This window comes from Mirounga angustirostris, unplaced genomic scaffold (assembly GCF_029215605.1).
Source record: "Mirounga angustirostris isolate CCGP_5_RB_7025 unplaced genomic scaffold, mMirAng1.0.hap1 SCAF_5, whole genome shotgun sequence".
NCBI lineage: Eukaryota > Metazoa > Chordata > Mammalia > Carnivora > Phocidae > Mirounga > Mirounga angustirostris.
In genome coordinates this window covers 107,180,888-107,202,603 of record NW_026991713.1, presented here as the reverse complement: position 1 = coordinate 107,202,603, position 21,716 = coordinate 107,180,888, and the positions used below count along the sequence as shown (strand labels likewise).

Genomic DNA, 21,716 nt, shown 5'->3' with positions numbered 1-21,716 from the left:
AAACACACACACGCACACACACACACACTTTTAGAGTAATGTTAAACACATACAGAAGTAGAATAGTATACTGAATCCCACATAGCCACTCAGCTACCCATTCCCCACTATCCCAGCCTGTTTACTTTGAAGCAAATTCCAGATGGATCATTTCCAAACATACCTACTTCATTATGTATTACAAAAAGATTAAGACTTTTTAAGAAAATAATTTCAATAACATAGCACACCTAAAAAGAAATAACTGTTTAATATCAAATACTCAAAAGGTGTTCAACTCACCAATCAGCATATGACTGCTATTCTGTTGTTGTTGTTTCATTTAAATCAGGATTTATACAAGATTCACAAATTATGATTGGATGTTACGTCTCTTAAGTCTCTACTAATCTGTGTTCCTGCTCTACCTCTTTCCCGACCTTGTACTTGATCTATTGAAGAACCTGGGTCACTTGTCTTGTATAGTTTCCCACCACCTTGACTTGACTGATTGGATGTCTATGGTGTTAACATGCTTCCCAGTGTTTAGGATTTCCTATAAATTGACAATTGGATCTAGATGCTTAATTGGATTTAGGTTTAATTTTTTTGCCAAGACTACTTCATAGTGTTATATTCTTCCATCAGGAAGATCACGATACTTAGTTAACTCTCAATTTACTATTATCTTTTTATATTATCAGTGATTGATGATAAATGCATCAATCCATTATTTCATCAGGAATGACAAAAAAGTAATATTCTCCTTCTATCATTGCTTCTTCATTTATTAGCTAGGATACCTCTATAAAGAGAAACTTCCCCTTCATCTACTATACCTCTATAAAGAGAAACTTCCCCTTCATCTACTATTTTGTTACCCAGTAATACCATTCATACAGGAAATATACCTTATTCTTTAATTCTTTTATCAGTTTTCCAAATAATAAGTTGGTTCACTAGGATCCCTTACCTTGCTTACTTATTTATTATCATTATAAACTCATGAATGCATTGCTATTACTACCCTTCCTGATGTTCTAATCATTCTTCTTGGTCCAGTGGGAACTTCAACATGACACCTGGGCAATGCTGACACGCCCCAGTCACTTTCATAGCTTTCCTTATTTTCTGATATGGCAGGATGACCCAGAATCACCTCCTGCATTTCCTGCCTGGATCAGAATTCAGCATTTCTCCAAAAAGCTCTGATCCCTCTTAATGGAAGATACTATTTCCAAAACACAATCTGGACATCAGGAATGATCAGTTACTGGGTTGGAGTGTTAATTCAAGACATATTCAGTGAACACACACAGGATTTTCCCTTCCTCCCTCCTTCGTGTGTGTGTGTGTGTGTGTGTAACAAAACATACCACAGATTCATTAGATGTTCTATTCAAACTGAGGACCATGGAATTTTTACTTACTCTCCTCTAACTTACATCTGTACCCTTTTCTTCTATATTCTGAATCCTGGATCCTCGATGGCACAAGGAATAACAGAATTAGAATATTATTATAATTCTTCATTTGCTCCACCTCATAATATCCACCCAACAATGTAAGACTAACAGGACTAATTTTACCAACAACAAACTGTTCTTGTTTGTTTGGCAGTTTTTTCCCCCCCCCAATCTTCCTTTGGTGGTATAAATTACTAAGTTTTACAGTTATCCAAAATAGTTAACTCTTGGATGAGTGAGCAACCAACTGGATATATATTTATGTGTAGTTCTGTTATATGATTTTTATTTTAAGAATTACTATTTAACTATTAATATTGTTATAAAGAATTTTATTTTTAAAATAAAATTTGATTATAATTACATAAAATATAATATGGTTTGAACACCAAATATACAAACAAGAGGTTGTCTCACTTCTATTCCACTTCATCCATCTTATTCTCTCTGTTCCCCATAGCTACCTATTCTTTATGGTTATCCTTTTTTATTTTATTTCTTCAACATAAGAAGCTTTTATCTAAATAGTCTTTCACTGTGTGGTCTATTTTATTCACTTTCTCATTTTTTAAAGCACATTTTTTGGAATTTAGGAAAATTTGTATTTTTACTCTAATAAAATACATTTGTGTAATACTGCCCATAATTCCCTCTTTTTTGTTATTATGGTCTCTTGATTACCTTCTATGAGCAATATCATTATTAGCTGGTCATCATGTTTCGTCCTTCAGTTTAAGGGCATTATTCAGAACGTTGTTCAATATACTGGGCTCAAGAAAATTTTTCTCAAGTGTCAGTTTGAGCTTAGATAATTGCTATTTTTGACCATAAGGACAATGATTCATTTAATTCAGGGTTTCTCTACCTCAGTACTATTGACATTTTGGGCTGGAGAATTGATGTGGATGACGTCCTATGCCTTGTAGGATATTTGGTAACATCCGTGGCCTTAATCAGACACTCATAGTATCCCCCAAATCTTTACCAGTTGTGACAACCAAAAATATCTCCAGATATCATTAACTGTCCCTTGTGGGAAATATCAATCACACCTGAGAACCACTAATTCAACTAAATCAAGGTTCTCACTTTATATGTACTACAAGGACAAATTAGTGGCAACTTCTAAAAAAACATGAAAAGATCTTAAGATGAGAATTCTGTGTATTAAATTCACCTAGGCTTTATCTTAATTCTCAAAATTAATATCCACTGTTCTAATGACCAAAAAAGTTGCATACTTTTCTTAGCTTCCATCAGTTCTTCATGCAAAGAAGGAGAGGAGTGAATTCAATCATAGCAAGACTTGGAAAACACAGGAAAGTTATCACTTTCTTTCTTCAAGGTAAGCATTAGGAGTTTATCTAAAATCTTTTATTAACCATGCCCCTAATTAGAGTTGATTACTCCTCAATTCAGCAAATTTCTACATATTGCTGGCTTCTTTATTTTCCTATCTGTAAATCAGAAAGACCACTAAACATAAACTCTTTGTTGATAAGGACTAGGCCTTATTAACTCAACTCTGGACTCATCACATATCACAATGCCTGGCCCAGTATTGTCCAACTCTTACATTATGTTTGAATCAGTGGTATTAAAACAGTACGAAAAATCATCTAAATAGATAGGGGACTCATATATAATGGGTAACTTCTACATAGTCACCAAACCTTGTATTTAATAGATGCTTACCATACACTCACCCAATGGCTGCCAAAGCCATAAAATCTAAATAAACTTAACATATAAAATTCAGAACTAGAAAGCAGTATTTATATATTCTCCCACTGATGGCTATAAGACATTGCCAATGCTTCAAATATAAGTTCCTTTGCTCACTAAGAACAAGATAACACAAAAATATTTTGTGTAAAAACAGCATTTAAATTTTAACACACAGGACCAGCCAAATGTGGGTCGTGGTGCTTAAGAAATGTTGTTGCATCCAGAACAAAAGACAGAAATTGATGGAAAGTATGCCATTCAAATTCTTCTTAACATAAAGACAGCCATTTACCTTTCCTCTAACACTTTTTTAAGGTGCCGTTAAATTAAAGGTGCATCCTTCATAAAACATGAATTAAAAACTACAACAATAACACACAAAAAAGCTCTGTATTTAATTATATAAATTAGGGTGTAATTATTCACATAAAGACACTATTTTCCAAATATCAGGCACCTGAATATACTATCATTTAATTAAAATTTACTATAAGTCACATTTAGAAATAAGTCAATCAGAGAGACAATTATATGATTTCACTCGTATAAGGAGCATAAGAAGCAGGGCTGAGGACTGTAGGGGAAGGGAGGGGAAAAAAGAATGGGAAGTCATCACAGAGGGAGACAAAGCATGAGAGACTCTTAATTACGGGAAACAAATGGTTGCTGGAGAGGAGGTGGGTGGGGGGATGGGGTCATTGGTGATGGGCATTAAGAAGAGCACGTGACGTAAAGAGCACTGGTTGTTATTCAAAACTGATAAACTACTGAACACTACACCAGAAAATTTAAAAAACAAAAATCACATTTAGGCAATCCACTTTTTATAAATTAGTTTATTCCAAGAAGATAATCATTAGAGCATGGGCTTAATGAGCTGATATGCAATCAAAGAAAGTAAAGTAACTAGTGTACCACTTATATATTACCTTGCATACCATACATGGTACACACCTCACATTTGGAAAAACACTGCCCGAAGCAAATCCAAGATAAGATTTTTAAAAGAGCATATCCATGCAGTAATCAAATGTTCCACAAAATTAGTTTAAAATCTGTTTGTACATGTGTACAAACAAACCTAAATTTTATAAAGAATAAACTATATTCTAAATATTATCTTACTATATTCTATATAGAATTTTGTATTATATTATATATTATTACCTATTATATATGAAGATCTACTGATGACTATCAGTAAAATCACATGAGACTACTGGTAAAATTAGGGGCACCTGGGGTGCAGCTCTTCCAGATCTCTGACAATAATTCTGGCCCTGACATCTCTTCAGATAAGTTCAAGCAATGGTTGTATCCAAGTTGATTATCCACCAAAGATGCTATGTTTGGGTTCGGTGTGAAGGCCTCCAACTATTTCCTATTTGATCTAGCATTCAGATGAAAAACACGGAAAGAAAAATCCAGGAATACAACTTTAACTGTTATCCTTATTTACTTTTAGTGAGCAATTAAAAGTCTACCAGTCTGAAGTAAAGTAAGCCCAGTGTATTGAAATGTGAATCTTGCCTACCTCTCCAGCAAGACATTTGCCCAGGTGCTAAACTTAATCAGTTTTTGATAAAAACAGATAATGAATTCCATTCACAGGAGCATGGCTGGATAACAAGAGTTGGCATCCCCGTAAATTAAGATGAAACATGCAGAGAAGAAAGAGCTTTCACTTACTTGCACGAAGGACTGAAGGTGTGACCTCAATTTCACTTGTTGCTTGATAAGGCTGAAAGGCTGAAACACTGTTGGTACCAAGCTCACTGCCAAATATCTCTGGACTCTGGGTCCCCGTGGAACTGGCACTGGTGCCATCACCTCCATGGTGCGGGTCCTGCTCGTCAAACACTGCTACCAGCTAGAAATGAAAGGTACGTTTGCATTTACAAACAAAGGCACTTAAAACTGCCACCAAACAACTGGTGAATCACTGAACTCTACCTCTGTAACTAATACATTATACATTAATTAGCGGAATCTAAATAAAATCAAATTTAAAATAAAGTAAAACGAAATTGCTACTAAAGTTACACCACATTTGACATAAATCTACAGAGGAAAAATACCGACATTTAAGCACCCAGGAATATTATGTTTTAGGAAGCAAAACTTCAAAGACATAGTCTTCCCCTGAGTTTTGATGCTTTACTTTTGTATTTCTAAGTTGTGCGTTTCATATCTGAAATTCTACTGGTGAAAAATAATAAAATGGTTTTTTATCACAGAATGCTAAGGAAGATGGGGTAGATTTAAATCTTTTTGTAAATGATATATTAAGTGGAAAAGCAAATGCATTTCTATATATAATACATGCTCTGCAATACTACATATATAGCAAAAGATATAAGGTACCTTTCACATAGGAGGAAGGAGTATTAAAAACTACACATGTGTCTGCCCATTTGTGCATAAGGAATATAAGAAGGATAAAAGATACGGTTGTCTCCCAGGAGTTGGTAAGAACAGGGATGAAAGAAAAAGAAAATGGGAGCAACGAGGTTAGTGGGGAGGAAAAGACTTAAGTATTTTGGAAAACTATTTTCACTGTTTACTGTTAATGCTAGAGACAAAAAAAAAAAAAAACTGTCTTATCAGTTTGTTTCTCACAAGCATATGGTTTAGAAATCCTCACACTACTATACACACACACACACACACACACTCACACACCAGGAATGATTGAAAAAGAAAAATATTTTGGATAATGAGAATCAAAATTCTCCCTGTCAGAAACAGAAGTTACAAATAAAGAAATAAACTCTGTGATATTAGATTAAAATTAGAGGCATCAATATGAACATGTGTTGTTTTTTTGTTTTTTTGTTTTTTTTTTTAAGATTTTATTTATTTATTTGACAGAGAGAGACACAGCGAGAGAGGGAATACAAGCAGGGGGAGTGGGAGAGGGAGAAGCAGGCTCCCCGCAGAGCAGGGAGCCCGATGCGGGACTCGATCCCAGGACCCTGGGATCATGACCTGAGCTGAAGGTAGTCGCCTAACCAACTGAGCCACCCAGGCGCCCCTGAACATGTGTTTTTTTATAAGTGGGTAGGTAGGTGGACAGATAGATAGGTATGGATGAATGTTAATGCATATGTGGTTCTTAGCTCCCCCCCTCACTGGGAAGTCCTAGAAGCAACCACATACAGTATGAAGGAACACAAGCACCCGGATCTTGGTTTCTGTTACCATTTTCCAATAAATAAACAAGGGCTCCTTAAAGAAATAGTTAATTCCAGGGTTGGGGCAGAGAAAATATATGATGGGCCTGGAACACCTTTGATGTTAAAAGGTAAAGAGTACTCCAAAGTGAAAGAGGCACATGAAAGGGAATCAGGTGTCAACCCAAAGGAGCTCCCAATGGCCAAAGCTGGGACAACTCATAAACAAGTCAATAATGATACAATTCGATTTTAACCCAAAAACAAACCTAATATCTGTAAGGCCATAATGATACAAATAAATAATTGAAGAAATAATTAACGGTGGAAATAGATAGCTCTTCCATACTGTAGCATTCGATTTAAGAAAAAGAGAAGGAATGGTGGAAATAGAAGTCATCACCAAGCAATCTCCACAGCAAGAATTGCTGCAGGTGAAATCACCAATAGAAGCTAAAATCATTGGTTGAGCATATCACGAGAAACAGGGTATTTGCATATCTCAAAGTATCTCCCCACAAAATACTTTTTCATTAAAAAGAGAAAAATGGTATCTTTGCAGGGGAGAAACTTGGCAGACACCACTTTATCAAGGTTAACATCACCAGTAATGAGTCATATCACCTCTGATAAAATGCACGGAGAAGGACATAAAATTACTTTGGTGGTATTCCTGATAAAAATGCATATCTTTGATCTAATCATGAGAAAACATCAGATAAATCCAATTGAGGGACAATCTATAAAATAACTCACACTCTTTAAAAATATTAAAGTGATGAAAGCAAAAGAAAGGCTGATGTAGTTGTGTAAATTGGAAGAGACAGAGGAGAAACAAGAATTACAGGCAGCATGAGGTCCTTGCCTGCATCGTGGACTAGAAAAAGGACACCAGTAGAAAAGAGGCAGCACTTAAATGAGGGCTGTAGATTGGTTAACAGTATTTACTCAATGTTACTAGTTTCCTAACTTTGATAATTGTATTATAGTTATGTCAGATTTTATATTCGAGGTGGATGAAGGGTATATGCAACTATTTTTTGCAACTTTTCTCAAGTATAAAAGTATTTCAAAATTAAACTTTCATAATACAGCATTACAAAATAACAAGAAAATTAAAATTCAATCTATTTCTTCTGATAACCAAACAGTGATAGCACTTTAAAATCTCAGAGTAATAAAGTTCCAAGGGCCAACACCACCTTGGTCATTCACATTACAACCCTATGCCTAGTAAACTAAGCAAAGCATTCCAAGGAAAGCAGAACCATAACTAACCCAAAAAAAACCCACTCCTACCTACCTCCAATTCAAGCTTCTCCAATGCTAAAAGTCTTATCAGTTAAAGGATGGTATGATAAATTTACAGAACATGAGAAGCATTTATAATTACAATCCTCATTTCATAGATGATTTTGTCATTTTGAACAAATGATATTTCCATGAACATTTATATATTGTCAATCAATTCATAACACAAAAAAGAAAACCATCATAAGGTCAAAGAGACATGTACACAACAGGAAGCTCAGAACCCTGCTGTGGCATCATCTATAATTGGCTGATTAAATAACATGGAGGGAGGCTAAATGGTAAGAAGAAATTAAAGTAGGATGAATAGTTGGGCCACTCAACCTTATAATAAGCAACATAAGTGGGAAAAGAAATTCTTAGCAGTTATAAATAAGAGAAAGGTGTTTGTATGTATGCACTGAAGTTTCCATAAACAGAAATAAAATCAGCCTGTTTATCTGACATTGACTGGGAACAACTCCCAGGGTTAGTAACAGACATTCGGCTAGATGAGCAGTCAGTAAAGTTCTGAAAGGTCCAAACAGTAAATATTTTTGGAGCTTTGCAATCCATGCAGCCTCTGTCACAACGATTTGACTCTGCCACTGTAGCACAAAAACAGCCACTGGCAATACATAAATAAACGAGCATAACTAGGTTTAAATAAAACTTTATTTACAAAGCAGGTGATGGACCAAATTTCACCCATAGGCCATAGTTCGATAATCCTGCACTAGAATGCTCATCCATCCACAGTAACATCCAATTTACAATTTTCAATTTGGGAAATAAAACGAAGAGTCAAGGTACCCTGGTAACCCTGATAAACTACCAATATCTATTTCAAGCTCTTCACTGAGATTTTGAATTTCCATACTTGATTTTAATATCATCAGACTTCTCACAAGGTGTGTGGCTTAATATGGATTTTGAAGATATTAAGTTTTGACACTTGGTGTTTAGTTGGAAGCAAATGCAATGCAAGTTTTGTTATTAACTTTTTACATTGGTGTGTTTTCTCAAGAATCAAGTCCTTTCTGCAAACTGAGAATGGAGATTACAAATTACAAAGAATGTGTCTTTAAATGCCACACATGGAAGAACTTATACATATATATTAGTTTCAATAATTATCTCCAGCATTTTTAGAAAACACAAGTATTATGAAATCTGGACTGTGTCATGAACAAATGCTGTTTGAATTTCAGTGGCAGAATCACAGTTGGTGATTTGCAATATGCCAATAACATAAAATTTCCACAGCTTTCTTTTAAACCAAAATTTAAGTGCCAGGTGCAGATATGAAGTAATTTTGTGTTAAATTGGGAAGGGTATATAATTTTAGAAAATCTACTCTACAAGAATGTATATAGTAGCACAGCAAAAGAAAACGAGACCTTCACAAAACATCACATATTAAAAATCTCTATCATGCCCTTCAAAAAATAAAGGAAATGTCTGCTTTTAAATTTGTGAAACATGACTCATATCCATATCTTAACAGATGGAATCTTCACTGCTGTCCATGAGTAGATCATTTTTGAAAGTTCATTTTTACTTTCAATAGTTATGACTTAATCTCTCTTCCAATCCATTCATCCATCAAATCTCCATGAGAACAGACATGTTGAATTTAGGGTAACACCCACAATTATAGATAAACCCACATTCAAATAAACTCCAAATTGCCCATACATTCCTCACCTACCTCAGGAAAAATCATTTTAACTCTCTGAAACATCAGAACCCTCCAAACTGCTTTTATTTTTTTCAAGCTATTTTTAAAACAGCACATGCAAACACTCATAAATCACTGGGATAGAGGGTAGCCCCTTTAATGGGTAAAATTATGTGCTGAAAGCCCAGAGCTGTGTGTAGCAAGGCGTCTAAGAGCATAAGATTCCGAATCAAACAGACCTCCAATCAAAAATAGCTCCAATCGGGGCGCCTGGGTGGCTCAGCCGGTTAAGCGGCTGCCTTCAGCTCAGGTCATGATCCCAGGGTCCTGCGATCGAGCCCCTCATCGGGCTTCCTGCTCAGCAAGGAGTCTGCTTCTCCCTCTCCCACTCCTCTTGCTTGTGTTCCCTCTCTCGCTGTCTCTCTCTCTGTCAAATAAATCAATAAAAAAATCTTAAAAAAAAAAAAATAGCTCTGATCGTACTTCGTAGATGGGTGTTGGTAAATCCACTGGCCTCTCTACCATCTCTCAGTCTTATAGTCCTCATCACAAAAAAGAGGAAGGTGGTGGTGGTAAGCAGAATAATGCCCCTTGTTGTCTATGCCCCAAACCCCAGAACCCGGGGATGTTAACCTTTCATGGCAAAAGGGACTTTAAAACTATGATTCAGATCGAAGACCTTAAACTAGAGAAGTTATCCTGGATTATCCTGGGGAGGCGGACATCTGATCACTCAAATCTGGAAAAGTAGAGAACCTTTCCCAGCTGGTTCCCAGCTGGTCAGGGAGAAATGTGACAATGATTAGAGAGATGCTACGTTGCTGGCTTTGAAAATGAAAGGAAGCCATGAGCTAAGGAATGTAAGGGGCCTCTGGAAGGCAAAGAAATGGATTCTCTCCTAGGACCTCCAGAAAGGATCAGAGCTCTGCTCACACCTTGATTTTGGCCCAGTGAGACCCATGTCAGACTTCTACCCTACAGAACTGTGAGTTCATCAATTTGTGATGTTTTAAGCCATGAGTTTGTAGTAATTTGTTACGGCAGCAATAGAAAACAAATAGAGCGCCCTTGCCTACCCTCCTAGAGCTGTTGTGACAAATAGAGATAGGGTATATCCACTTTCAGAACACAATAAGCACACATTTACCATTAGCTATTTTTAAGTTATACTGTGCTGGTTGATAAATACATACTTTTGTAAATCTGAGGATCAGTTCCAAGAGTAACTGAAGACTGAGGCAAAGCTCTCCCACACACCAACAATGGTGGGGGCGTGGCAAGAAAAGGAAAGGAGGAGCCTTGACAAGGGTGCCTGACAGTCCAGTTAAGTGGCCAGCTCTTGATTTTGGCTCAGGTCATGATCTCAGGGGTCCTGGGATAGAGCCCAGCTCTGGCAATGTGCTCAGCGGGGAGTCTGCTTCAGGATTCTCTCTTACTCTGCCCCCTCTCCCTGGCTCATGCGCTCCCGCTCTCTCTCTCTCAAATAAATATTTTTATAATACTTATTTAGTATTAAGTATAATTATAAGTAAATAAATATTTATTTGAGAGAAAGAGCAAGTGAGCAGGGGGAGGGGCAGAAGGAGAGGGACAAGCAAGCAGACTCCCCACTGAGCTGGGAGCCCAACAGGGGCTCTATCCCAGGAACGCCAAGATCATGACCTGAGCCAAAGTCAGACAGACACTTAACCAACTGAGCCACCCAGGCGTCCCAATAAATAAACCTTTAAAAAAAAGAGAGAGAGAGAGAAGCTTTGCTAGAAAAATTCAACATCACAATAACCACAAAAAGAACTTCTTTTGCAGGTGCTCTACATCCTCCCCTCAACTCCTCACACAAAAATGGAGCAGCTTTTATATTTCATTTCACAGAAAACTGAGACTCAGAGATTAATATGACCAGAATTTAACTATAAATAAGTACAGAATGCATCTGAGAACTGGAAATCAAATCTATCCAACTTAAAAGATCCTTCTTCTCCCAAACCTCCCGCCCCCGGAACATCTAACACATTGACAGCACAGGAACTGGGAAGCTGCAGACTATCATCATCCAGAGTCTCTGAATAGGATTCCGTTCATTCTTGATTAACCAAAGGTAATAATCCACCTGACCAAATTAACATAACTTTGATACCGTAACTACCTAAAATTTTCTGAATATATCTGAGGGAAACCAAGATAATTTTAAATAATTCCAGGCTGGTGATATCATCACTTGGTCTTAATCAGAAGAGCTTTTAAAACCATCAAAAGATCTTGTAGATTCTGTCTCTTCCTCCAGGAAAATGGCAAGTGACTTAAGTAGTTGACCAAGTGAGACCTCAGGTCCCGCTAGGCTCAGGCCACACACAGCCTCAGAAGCCATGTCACTGCCACAGCCCTTGAATCGTCCCTCTGTCTCTTCATTTCGTTCATATGCAGGCTGAACATATCCAGAGGAAACTGATTATGATGGGTCTCGGGAATGTCCTTTGCATACTCAACCTTAATATACCAAACTGTGTGACTCTGAAATAAAGACTTGTACTTCTTTAGAAAGGCATCACCACTGTCAGCCCTGGAGAAGGTCCAAAGCATGTGGAAAAATACTAAAAACCACAATGAGCTTGAAGACTCTCTTTTCACCTATGGAACAAGAGTGGCCTCAATGAGGAAGCCAGACTCCCCTGAATCATTTGGTTTATAGTATCAAAACAAAATCAGCAAGAAACGCAAAAGAGAAAATGCACTTGATTGTGCTTCCAGTGGGGAACTCTCTATGTGTGCCACATTTTTCAATATTCTTCCTGCCACAGCAGTATGATGATGAGGATGCCCCAAAAAATGACAGCATCATGTAACACATACCTCTGAGCAACGGGAGGGAGATTTCATGGGCAAATCTGCCGAAAAGAATAAATGCAACAGAAAGAAAATGGAGTACAAATGTGAGAGCTGCAGCACAATGCAATAAGTTTCTAAAAATAAGAAAAATCAAGTGGTTGAAGACACATGTATTTTATGGCTGAAGTGATACTGTTCCAAAACATACAATTCTAAACTCTCATATTCCAAAACTGCCTTTTCTTTCCCACAGGTCAATCTGTGAATTTCTACAATTAGGATCACACATACCAACAGCTCCACTTTCTCCCTTTCACTCAGGGATGTACTTTTTAAAACATGTCAAAGTACATCAAGTACTTGGGTTCCAGAATTTCCCTTCATCCATCTCTTGAAAAACAAAAACAAAACAAAACAAAACCTTTCATTTATAGCTGTCTCCCATACAGCACACTTAATAACCTACAGCACATCTATAAAAGGAGAATTACCAGATAGTAGCATGATTATATAGATTAGCATAGTGTGTAATCTACACGTAAGCAAGGAATCTAATGAGGTAAATATTTAATAGTGCCGTCTCAAACAGTACATCATGTAGAAGAGGGCAAGACATTCTCATTGCTACCTGCACAACCAAGGAGACCAATACCATCACACACCTCTACCTGTCCCACAAGAGCTAATAGCGACCTTTAAAAAAGTCGTAGATACCTAAAAAGGTATTATGCATCATCTGGAAATCACAGTGAAACATATTCAGTTATGACACTCCCCAGCTTATATTTCAGAGCTGGGATTTAATTCTGCTGTCCCTCAGGATGATACACTCGATCACCCACTGAGCCTTCAGACTAATTAGATTCCCAATTTAAGAGTAATGTTCAACTAATAGCCTTGAGTACGTCAACCGCAAACCACAATGAAAATATGCAAATGCCGTAGCCATAAGCTAGCTGACCCATTTGTCAGATATAATGTAAACCCCTCTCCCTCCCATCCCCAGCACCAAGTGCCACTGTTTCATTTGTACCCGTCCATGAAGTTACAACTACGTTACACTACTGTTTAAGTGTTAATAAAAAGTAAGATTGCACAGTAAGATAAAGCAAAATAACTCTGAGATTGGCTAATCACAGAGAGATAGGTTGACTCCAAACTGGAGGAGGCAGCATTTCTTATGATTTTTATCATGAACACATGCAGCTTTCTCTCAAAGAGATGACAGTAGGTAAAACCAGGAAAGAAGCTATATGAACCTCAGAATCAAATGTAATGATGTAATAACTAATTATTATATAGACATGGGGAGAAAAACTATTAAATCAATTTGTAAGCTTTCTGATGACTGAACTTATGTTAATGACATAGAGACAATACTAAATCCTTAGTCATTCTCTGAGCCCTATTTGCTATCATGGTTCATTAAAAACTCCTTTAAACAGAGCTACTGTTTTACTGGATGAGTAAGCAGAACTGTTTGAGCCAATGATGTTTTGTAATAGTAGTAATACAAGCTATACCAATGAAAACTAAGTCACTACAGACGGAGCATCTCAAGCTTGCCATTGAAAAACTTTAAATGTTACATTCACTAGATTAATTCTGTGCTTCATCAGCATTTCAAGAATTAAGTATATTTTGTCTGATGGGGGGAAAAAAAAAAAGACCCAAAGCTTAGCAAGGAACTCTAAAATGACATGAGCACACTGAAAGCTAGCCACCTTTCATACTGGCTATGACAGGAGCCCCTGCCCTACTCTGTTCCATGAGAACGGACCTCAAATCCACACCAACTGCCAGCCCCACAGCTTGAGATTTGACTGTTCCTCACCTACAGTGCCCTCCCCACCTTGCCACTCCGCCACCCTTCCAACATGTATCTACCTAAAAGCAGGTAAGATGTGGAAATAGATTCAACAGCAAGGTGTTTCAATCTGTAGACAATTTAATGCTCAACTATTAATATGTGTTACATATTGATTCACAAATAGCTTTTCAGGAATAATACTCAGGAACAGATGCATTAATGAATGGGAAATGACAGGCTCCCTCAAGAGTAACTTCTTCTATGAATGCCATAATCCGGAAATTGGGGATCTAAATTTAAAAAAAAAAAGTTTCATTAATCAAAGTCCAACATCATGGAGGAAATAGGGCATAATGAGACAAGCCAAAACCATACGCACATAGCCTTTCAATGCCCTGCTCTAAACTGTAACCAAAACCCACAGCACCAATCATGATGTTACCTGAGCTTTACTGAGCACAATGATCTTTGTCCCACAAAGATGAGCCATTGCCCCCTTCACTCCCAAGTCTGTCACCATGCTCCAATCTCCCCAACTCCTGACCCAGAGGCCCAAGGGTTGAGAAGCTGCCAATGTGATTCCTCAGTCCAGAAACACAGCACCATAATTACACTGCGCAAGACCACAGAGTCTTAGAAGGTTAAGAGGCTCCTGCCCTGCCCTCTTGTGCATCTGGATTTCTGCCTCCATTTGGTGAGTCCACCAAAGCAGAGTTGAGCCCTTTGGTTAGGAAGGTGCCTTAGAGGTTACCACCTCAGCGAGCCAGGTAAATCAAGCCAGGCCCTGTTCCACTGACTTGAAAACCTTGTCTCAAAATGCCCACACCACCCCCAGCTCCTCCTTCTACCATATAGCTAGCAAATTACAAATGTTTGCACCAGAGAAAAGGAGTCATCCAACGTAAGCCTCCAGCTGCTGCTGCATTCTCCTACCACCTCGCACACACAGCCCTGTGCTGTAGTTGGTACAGGCGCTTTTAGGCACACAGGCGCAATCAGCCCCAGTCAGTCTTTCATCAAGTAGCACCATCTCACAGAACTTCGACAATCACATACTTTGTCTAATCAGCCCATCACTGATTCCATTGTTGAACGTAAGACAAATGACTCATCACTAAAATTTCTTGCCAGTCAAATCTGGTGAACTATATATAATACTTTATTTTTTTGGCAATCAGTAGTGGAAAACTTCCCGTCCTAAAATAGAAATTAGAAGGATCACTTCCTTAGTTCTAAATGTTGCAAATCATGTTTAAAATTAAAAGCACGAGAAAAGAAAACTTGGCTGTGGCTCCAGTCAATCAATCAGTCCCAGAAGTAGATAAGCAGAAAACATCTCAACACAATGTTAGACCGAAATAGGATCCAACAGAGGTAAGCAAATCATCCTCTCTGGCATTTAAAGACAAGATAATATTTCCAACTCAAATAACTAGCCTTGTTTCCAAGGCAACTTGGCATTTGTATAGGGAACTCACTAGGGAGTTAGTAATCCCTTAACTGCTGACTTCACGATCTGAACCAACCCCCACTGATACCTTAGCTTCCATCTAAGAGCATCATCAGAAAAAGAGAATTTAACTGCTGCAAAAGAAGAAAGGAATTCAGATGACTCTATTAAGACTTTGGGGAGTGGAAGGGGATATGGGAGAAAAAAGTGCCTCAGAAAAGCAAGCTGGAAGAAACAGGAGTTGCTTGTTTAACAGTGATTTCTTTTCCAAGGAAGGTGCATAAAAACCTACTAGTTCTGTTCGCTCAAAGTTCTGAATGAAAGTTCAGTTTACGCTGATGCATAATAAAAAGTCACTATTCATTCTGACAACCACAAGCCAATATTAGCAAAAGATCAAAGTTCAATAAATTTGTTTTGTAAAATATAACGATAATGTTACATTACAAAATGCCTTTGTTTAATTTGCATGCAAAAAGGATAAGTGTGATTTTTAAATATCCACCCAGCGGCAGAGATGAAAAACTTCAAACATTTTCTGACTCCTTCTTGCTATACTCATTATTTCAATACCTTCCACAAAGGAAAGATAAAGGTGTCCTTGACATTAGCCTAAATTATCTTCAGTATGCAACACAATGCTGATTAAATTAGGCTCATTTTAATCAACTGGCAGGTTTATTCAGAAAGTAACTAAATAATGAAATTCTTTATAACAACTCTTCATTAGTATAACCTGTTTTAGCAATTTTTTTTTTTTTTAGAGTGAACACAGAAAAAATACTAATTGTGTGTCAATCCTTTCTCCCTCATATTTGACAGGTAAAAGAAATAGCAAGTTAAGCATTTTCCCCAATCCACAAATCACTTTCATACTGAAACTTAATGCAAATCTTTTGAAATCTAGTACCATCTAATGGATGTAGGTAGCCAAGTCCAAAGAGTTTGGAAACCTTAATTTTGATGAAAATATATTCCGAGGAAAGCCAAAGCCTCCGCTTTCCTTTCATTTACTTCTCACATGCAAGAAACGACCCCATCCATGACCTGGGACGCTGGAGGTGGAGACCTGTTCATGTTGGTGTTTGCAGGGCACTCCATTCACTCCATTACCATGAGGCTGCCAATGTTGAACTGGTTCCCCAAAATGAGTCCGGCTCAGAGAGGTGATTCACCAGTTGTATGACCCGGGGCAGCTCCAACATTCTAGGTCTCAGTACTGATAGGTTTGTTGCGTATCTGATTTAATCCTGACAAACTGCACACAACAGTTCTGCAAATGGCAAGTACTCAATAAATGTCACCTATTATTATTCTAGGTCTCAGTACTGATAGGTTTGTTGCGTATCTGATTTAATCCTGACAAACTGCACACAACAGTTCTGCAAATGGCAAGTACTCAATAAATGTCACCTATTATTATTATTTGAGAGTTTCAAGAGACTGAGGTTATCAACAGAGGAAGATGAAGGGCATTGGGATTAAGTTAAATCCTATGAACTTTAATCCTAAAAACTGTGGGGCATCCTTGAATGCATACTAGTTTAATTTGCATTTATTCTGCAGGTTTCAAGGACTATGAAGAAAGGACCAGAGCGTAAACACAGCTCCTAAATCCAACAATGAAGAAGTCATGAGAGCCTAGAGGAACGGAAAGGCAGCGGAGTGAAGAGAGATGGAAAATGTATAATTATTAAAATGCAGAACTGAGACTTATTTAAAAGGATTTGGTACATGGTTGGGCTGGTACTATGAAGGAGGGGATCAATCCAAAATGTCTAGGTTTGTGGCTTGGGTGGTTGGGCAGAGAGCAAGCAAAAGGAAAAGAAGTTTGGGACCAAAAAATGATACATTCACTCTGAGGTGAAGCTCTCATATATTCAGTACCCAATTCCCGGGAGAGAACTAGAAATGGGAGTCTATCATGCAAAGGCAAGTTCATGGCTAAAGAAATATAATGGAGCAATGTCAGCATGTGGGTGGTAGTTGAAGCCATGAGTTTAGTTAAGGACCCCAGTCTGAATGTGGAGCATGTACAAAAAAACCTGAATAAAGCTGAGACTGCAGGTTTCTCTTCCTTCCCTCCAATTCCACTTCTGAAGATATTTGAGAAGAACTGACAAAAGAATGTTAAGCAAACTCAAGGCAACACGGTTTCACAGAAACTAGGAAAGTAAAAGTATCATGAGTAGGGACCAGTAGTACTTAAATACTTAAAGGAGGTATATTAAAACGTTCTCAGGAAGGTCACACCAATACATATTTTCAACAAGTAGGACCTAGTTATTTTACACCAGTACTAAAATAATTTCAATAATAAGGATATTTTAATATTTAAATATCTTAAAATATGAATAAACTTAATTTTTACTTCACTGATTATCTGAATAGACATGCAAATATTTGTTCAAGTAGCACTAACCAGATAAATTCATCTTCACAACAGTAGGCTTGTCTTAACAGATGAGGATTCTGTAAACAATTGATTCTCTTGTGAAAGGGTCTTATTTCATTAATTTTTTGCTCCCGCCTAAAAGGTGCCCTGACAAATACATGGTGAATTACTATCACTTATTATATCTATTTTGCAATCCCTTTGAAAAGTGTAGGCAAGTTAATACAAGTAACTAATATACTACAAGTCCTCTGGGTATCATTCCCCAACCTCACCCCTGTGCTTATACCCAGAAAATCAAGCTATTTTCACAGCCTACAAAAAGAGAGAAGGAGATTGTGGCTTGTACCTTAGTTCAAGGAATGATACCAATTACCCATGTCATAGTCCTCCCACTTCTCAACACTCTACGATCCAGATCTTATTATTCTCTCTAGCCAAAAGTATTCTTGAAAGAGGCTGAGCCTAGGAAACAGCAGATTAATGCAAAATAAGAGCCAGCTCATATTCTTGCAGTCCTTGAAGCCTCTAGCCTCTGGTTTCCACTTTCCCCCCATCGGTGCCACAACTTTCATTTTTGATTAGACAATTTTGCACCTGCTTAGAAGGCTATAGTTCATCAGCTGCTTCATTTACATTCTTTCATACCCTATGCCAAGTATGTGCCAAGAATTGTGGGACATACTAGTTTTAGACCACTTTGTTACTTTAACAAAAGCATGAACCTTCACAGAAAAAAAATGCATAGAGACACTGAAATCTGGATATAGTTTCAGCAGGTTCACAAAGCCCTGCTCTAAGAGAATGAAGAAAGAATTAAAAACACATTTTCCGATATTCAATTAAATATCAATACACATTTCTTAAATTCTTTTACATCACTCTGATAGCACAAAGATACCTATTAGCTGACTAGAAATCTCTTCTAAATAGCCTCAAATTCTCTTTATTTTTACTTTAAAATATGCCTGTTAGTTTTTCTGTTGTCTTCCCATTTTACTGTATATTCAACGTTAAAACCTAGAAACAAGGAATCCCTCTACATCGATTAACACAAAAATCCTATTTAAAAATGTGATCATGAATATAGCAGAAACAGTAATAGCAGCTGAGTAATACTAATGGGAGTAGCTAACATTTCTTACCATCCCTGTGTTTAGACCTTTTACACATTACCTTATTTAACCCTCAAAATACAAAGAGTACTACCATCATATCCATTTAATACCCAGGGAAACTGGAAACACAGAGGGCTAAGGTAGTCTACCACCACGTCTAAGTGGTGGAATTGCCCACGTGTACATGAAGCCAATGGCTTTGCCCTGAATCACTGCATGACACTGTCCAGCATACAACCTCCATCATGCCCAACAAGCAGAGGGGTCATTAAAGGATGACCACATCAAGGAAAAGGAGAGCCACAAGTCTTCCTGTAAAGGGAGACCTAAAAGAGAAGAGCCAAGAGACACAATCTTCCCAAAGTGTGTCACTTCTCAAATAAACTCAGCCTTCCCTAAACATTTACATCCAACAGAATAACAAAATAGCCATTTGCGATGTTACCTCTCAGTACAAATGCTCAGCTTCAGAAGGCACTCGGCAGGCTGCCATGAGATGGTAAACACCCCAAATTCCATGAGAAACTGCATTTCAATTTCAACCAAGCCCACAAGGGGAGTTTTTAGAGGATGATTTCCGTAGACAGCAACAACCGCCAGTGTTTGGAGGTATCGAAATACCAAAGTGGTATGAAAGCTGTGCGAATCCGGAAAGGAGTCAATGTGGGTGAACCAGAATGAAGAGCAACCCTCAAGGATGCAGAGTGGCAGAAGAAAGCTAAGAGGGCAGCCTTTGAAGTCTGGGAGCCATTGGTTCAAATACAAACTCTACCACTAACTAGCTGGGTGGCCCTGGGCAAGTTACCTCTCTAAGCCTCCATGTTAAAGTAAAAAAAAAATGGAGACGATAGTAATGCCGACCTTGTGAAGTTGTTATAAAATTCATGCGGTTGTCATGAGCAAACCTGAGTCCATACGTGTAAATGCTAAGCAAAACCACAAGCCCACAGCCAGTGGGCGCATGAACCGGGGCAGCAGGGTAGCAGGAGTGGTGATAGTGGATGGGGCTGTCTTCATGAGGATCCCCATATTGTTTATTTTGAAGACTAAGTGTATTACTAGGCAAGATACTCAGGGCTTAAAATAATATTAAGTTCAGCAAAAATATTATTTAACAATTTAGAAAAACAATACATTACTAGCTGCTTTGAACACATTCCTACATTTCTTCTCTGTAAGTCTTAAGGAAGTCTAATGGCATGAGTATAAAGAGGTAAAGATGGGGAGAAGGAAAACAAGAAGGAGAAAAAGAACAGCTTCTAGCACGGAAACAAAAATGCTAGGGGCTGGGAAAGGGGCCAAACGGTTTATCAGAGAATGCTGCCTCAGTACATGCCAAATCCAGAGCCTGCAGGACAGAGAGGACTGGCTATTTCCTGTAACAGGGCTACAAAAAGTTATGAAACAGTCCATGCAATGAAAGGGGTTTTTTCCACTATCTTACATGACTAAGGACAGCAACAGACATTAAAGAGGAGCAGTGTTAATGTAAAACAATTTTAAGCATCTGACTCTTGAGTTCAGCTCCGATCTTGATCTCAGGGTCATGAGTTCAAGCCCTACATTGCGCTTCACACTGGGTGTGGAGCCTACTTAAAAAAGGAAAGAAAAAGAAAAAGAAAAAGAAATTTTAAAAGCTAATATTCAATTTGCAGTATCCTGAAAATATATTTAGGTTTTAAAAAGCCAAATCTGACCACAATTAATTCAAAATGCTCAGTGTTTTCTTGGTATTGGTACAAAAACATTTTTCATTCACAGAAACTAAACCTGCTGGACAATTACCCTAACCAGTTTTTGGTACATGAATCAAGTTAGTGTTGTTGCTAAGTGTTTGAAAACAATGTGACAATGAAAGGGTAGGGCATTCTGAAGACAAAAGGACAATGAAACATTCCAAAAATAACCCATCCGAGGTTCTTCAACACTAATTCACTTTGGTGTCTATCACAGCATTCAGTTCAATCCCTAGTTAAAACCTACATTTCCATAAATCAGAGCCAATGACTAGATCTTCAATATAGCATAAAAAATATTTAAACTACTCAGAGAGTTTTCACTGCCCTCCTCAAGTATATAAATATATATTAAAAGGTATTTAAATCACTGAGTCTTATCATGTCTTCAAGTCTACAATGACTCATAAATTTACTAAACATAAGAAAATCTGGAGAAAAGTAAGGCTGCATTAACAATCACCCCCACAATCTATGGAAGGAGTAATGGAGTGGTACCGTATGTCTTCCCAATGCCAGTGTGTCTCAAACACCATAAGGCTATCAAGGAGCCATGAGGAATAAGGACTTAGCTCATTAGATGGTCAAGCATTCAATTTTCTAAAGACTTTTTTTTAAAGATTTTATTTATTTATTTGAGAGAGAAAATGAGAGCACGAGTGGGGGGGCAGGGCAAGGGAGAAGCAGACTCCCCGCTGAGCAGGGACCCTGACATGGGACTCAATCCCAGGACCCCAGGATCATGACGTGAGCTGAAGGCAGATGCTTAACTGACTGAGCCACCCAGGCGCCCCCTAAAGATATTATTAGAAAAACTACATAGAGACATGGTAAGGAAATATAGGACAGAACCATTATTTCCCATTGATCATCACATTTCCTTGGACAATGTCCTAAAAACCTCCCACAATCTTTTAGAAGACAGTGTCCACACCAGAAAACCCAACACCACTGTGGAATCCTGAATTCTGATCCCTCTGGGAGGGCACAGTGGTCTCGGAACATCACCCTGTTCTCCTCTGAGGAAGTCAACATAGTCAATACCTTGGACAGGACACAGGAAA

At 37.9% G+C, this 21,716-nt stretch overlaps 1 protein-coding gene across 23 annotated transcripts in view; it reads right to left on the bottom strand.

Annotated features, from left to right (window-relative positions):
* The window catches only part of PARD3 (par-3 family cell polarity regulator), a 665,712-nt gene that overhangs the window by 383,366 nt on the left and 260,630 nt on the right, over window positions 1–21,716 (bottom strand). For all 23 annotated transcript variants that reach the window (XR_010411651.1, XM_045874201.3, XM_045874191.3 and 20 more), the window contains exon 3: window positions 4,863–5,043. Coding sequence is in view for 22 of the 23 variants with exons in the window: in XM_045874201.3 (XP_045730157.1) it covers window positions 4,863–5,043 (181 nt within the window). In the remaining variant the exon portion in view is untranslated. The remainder of the gene's footprint in view (window positions 1–4,862; window positions 5,044–21,716) is intronic.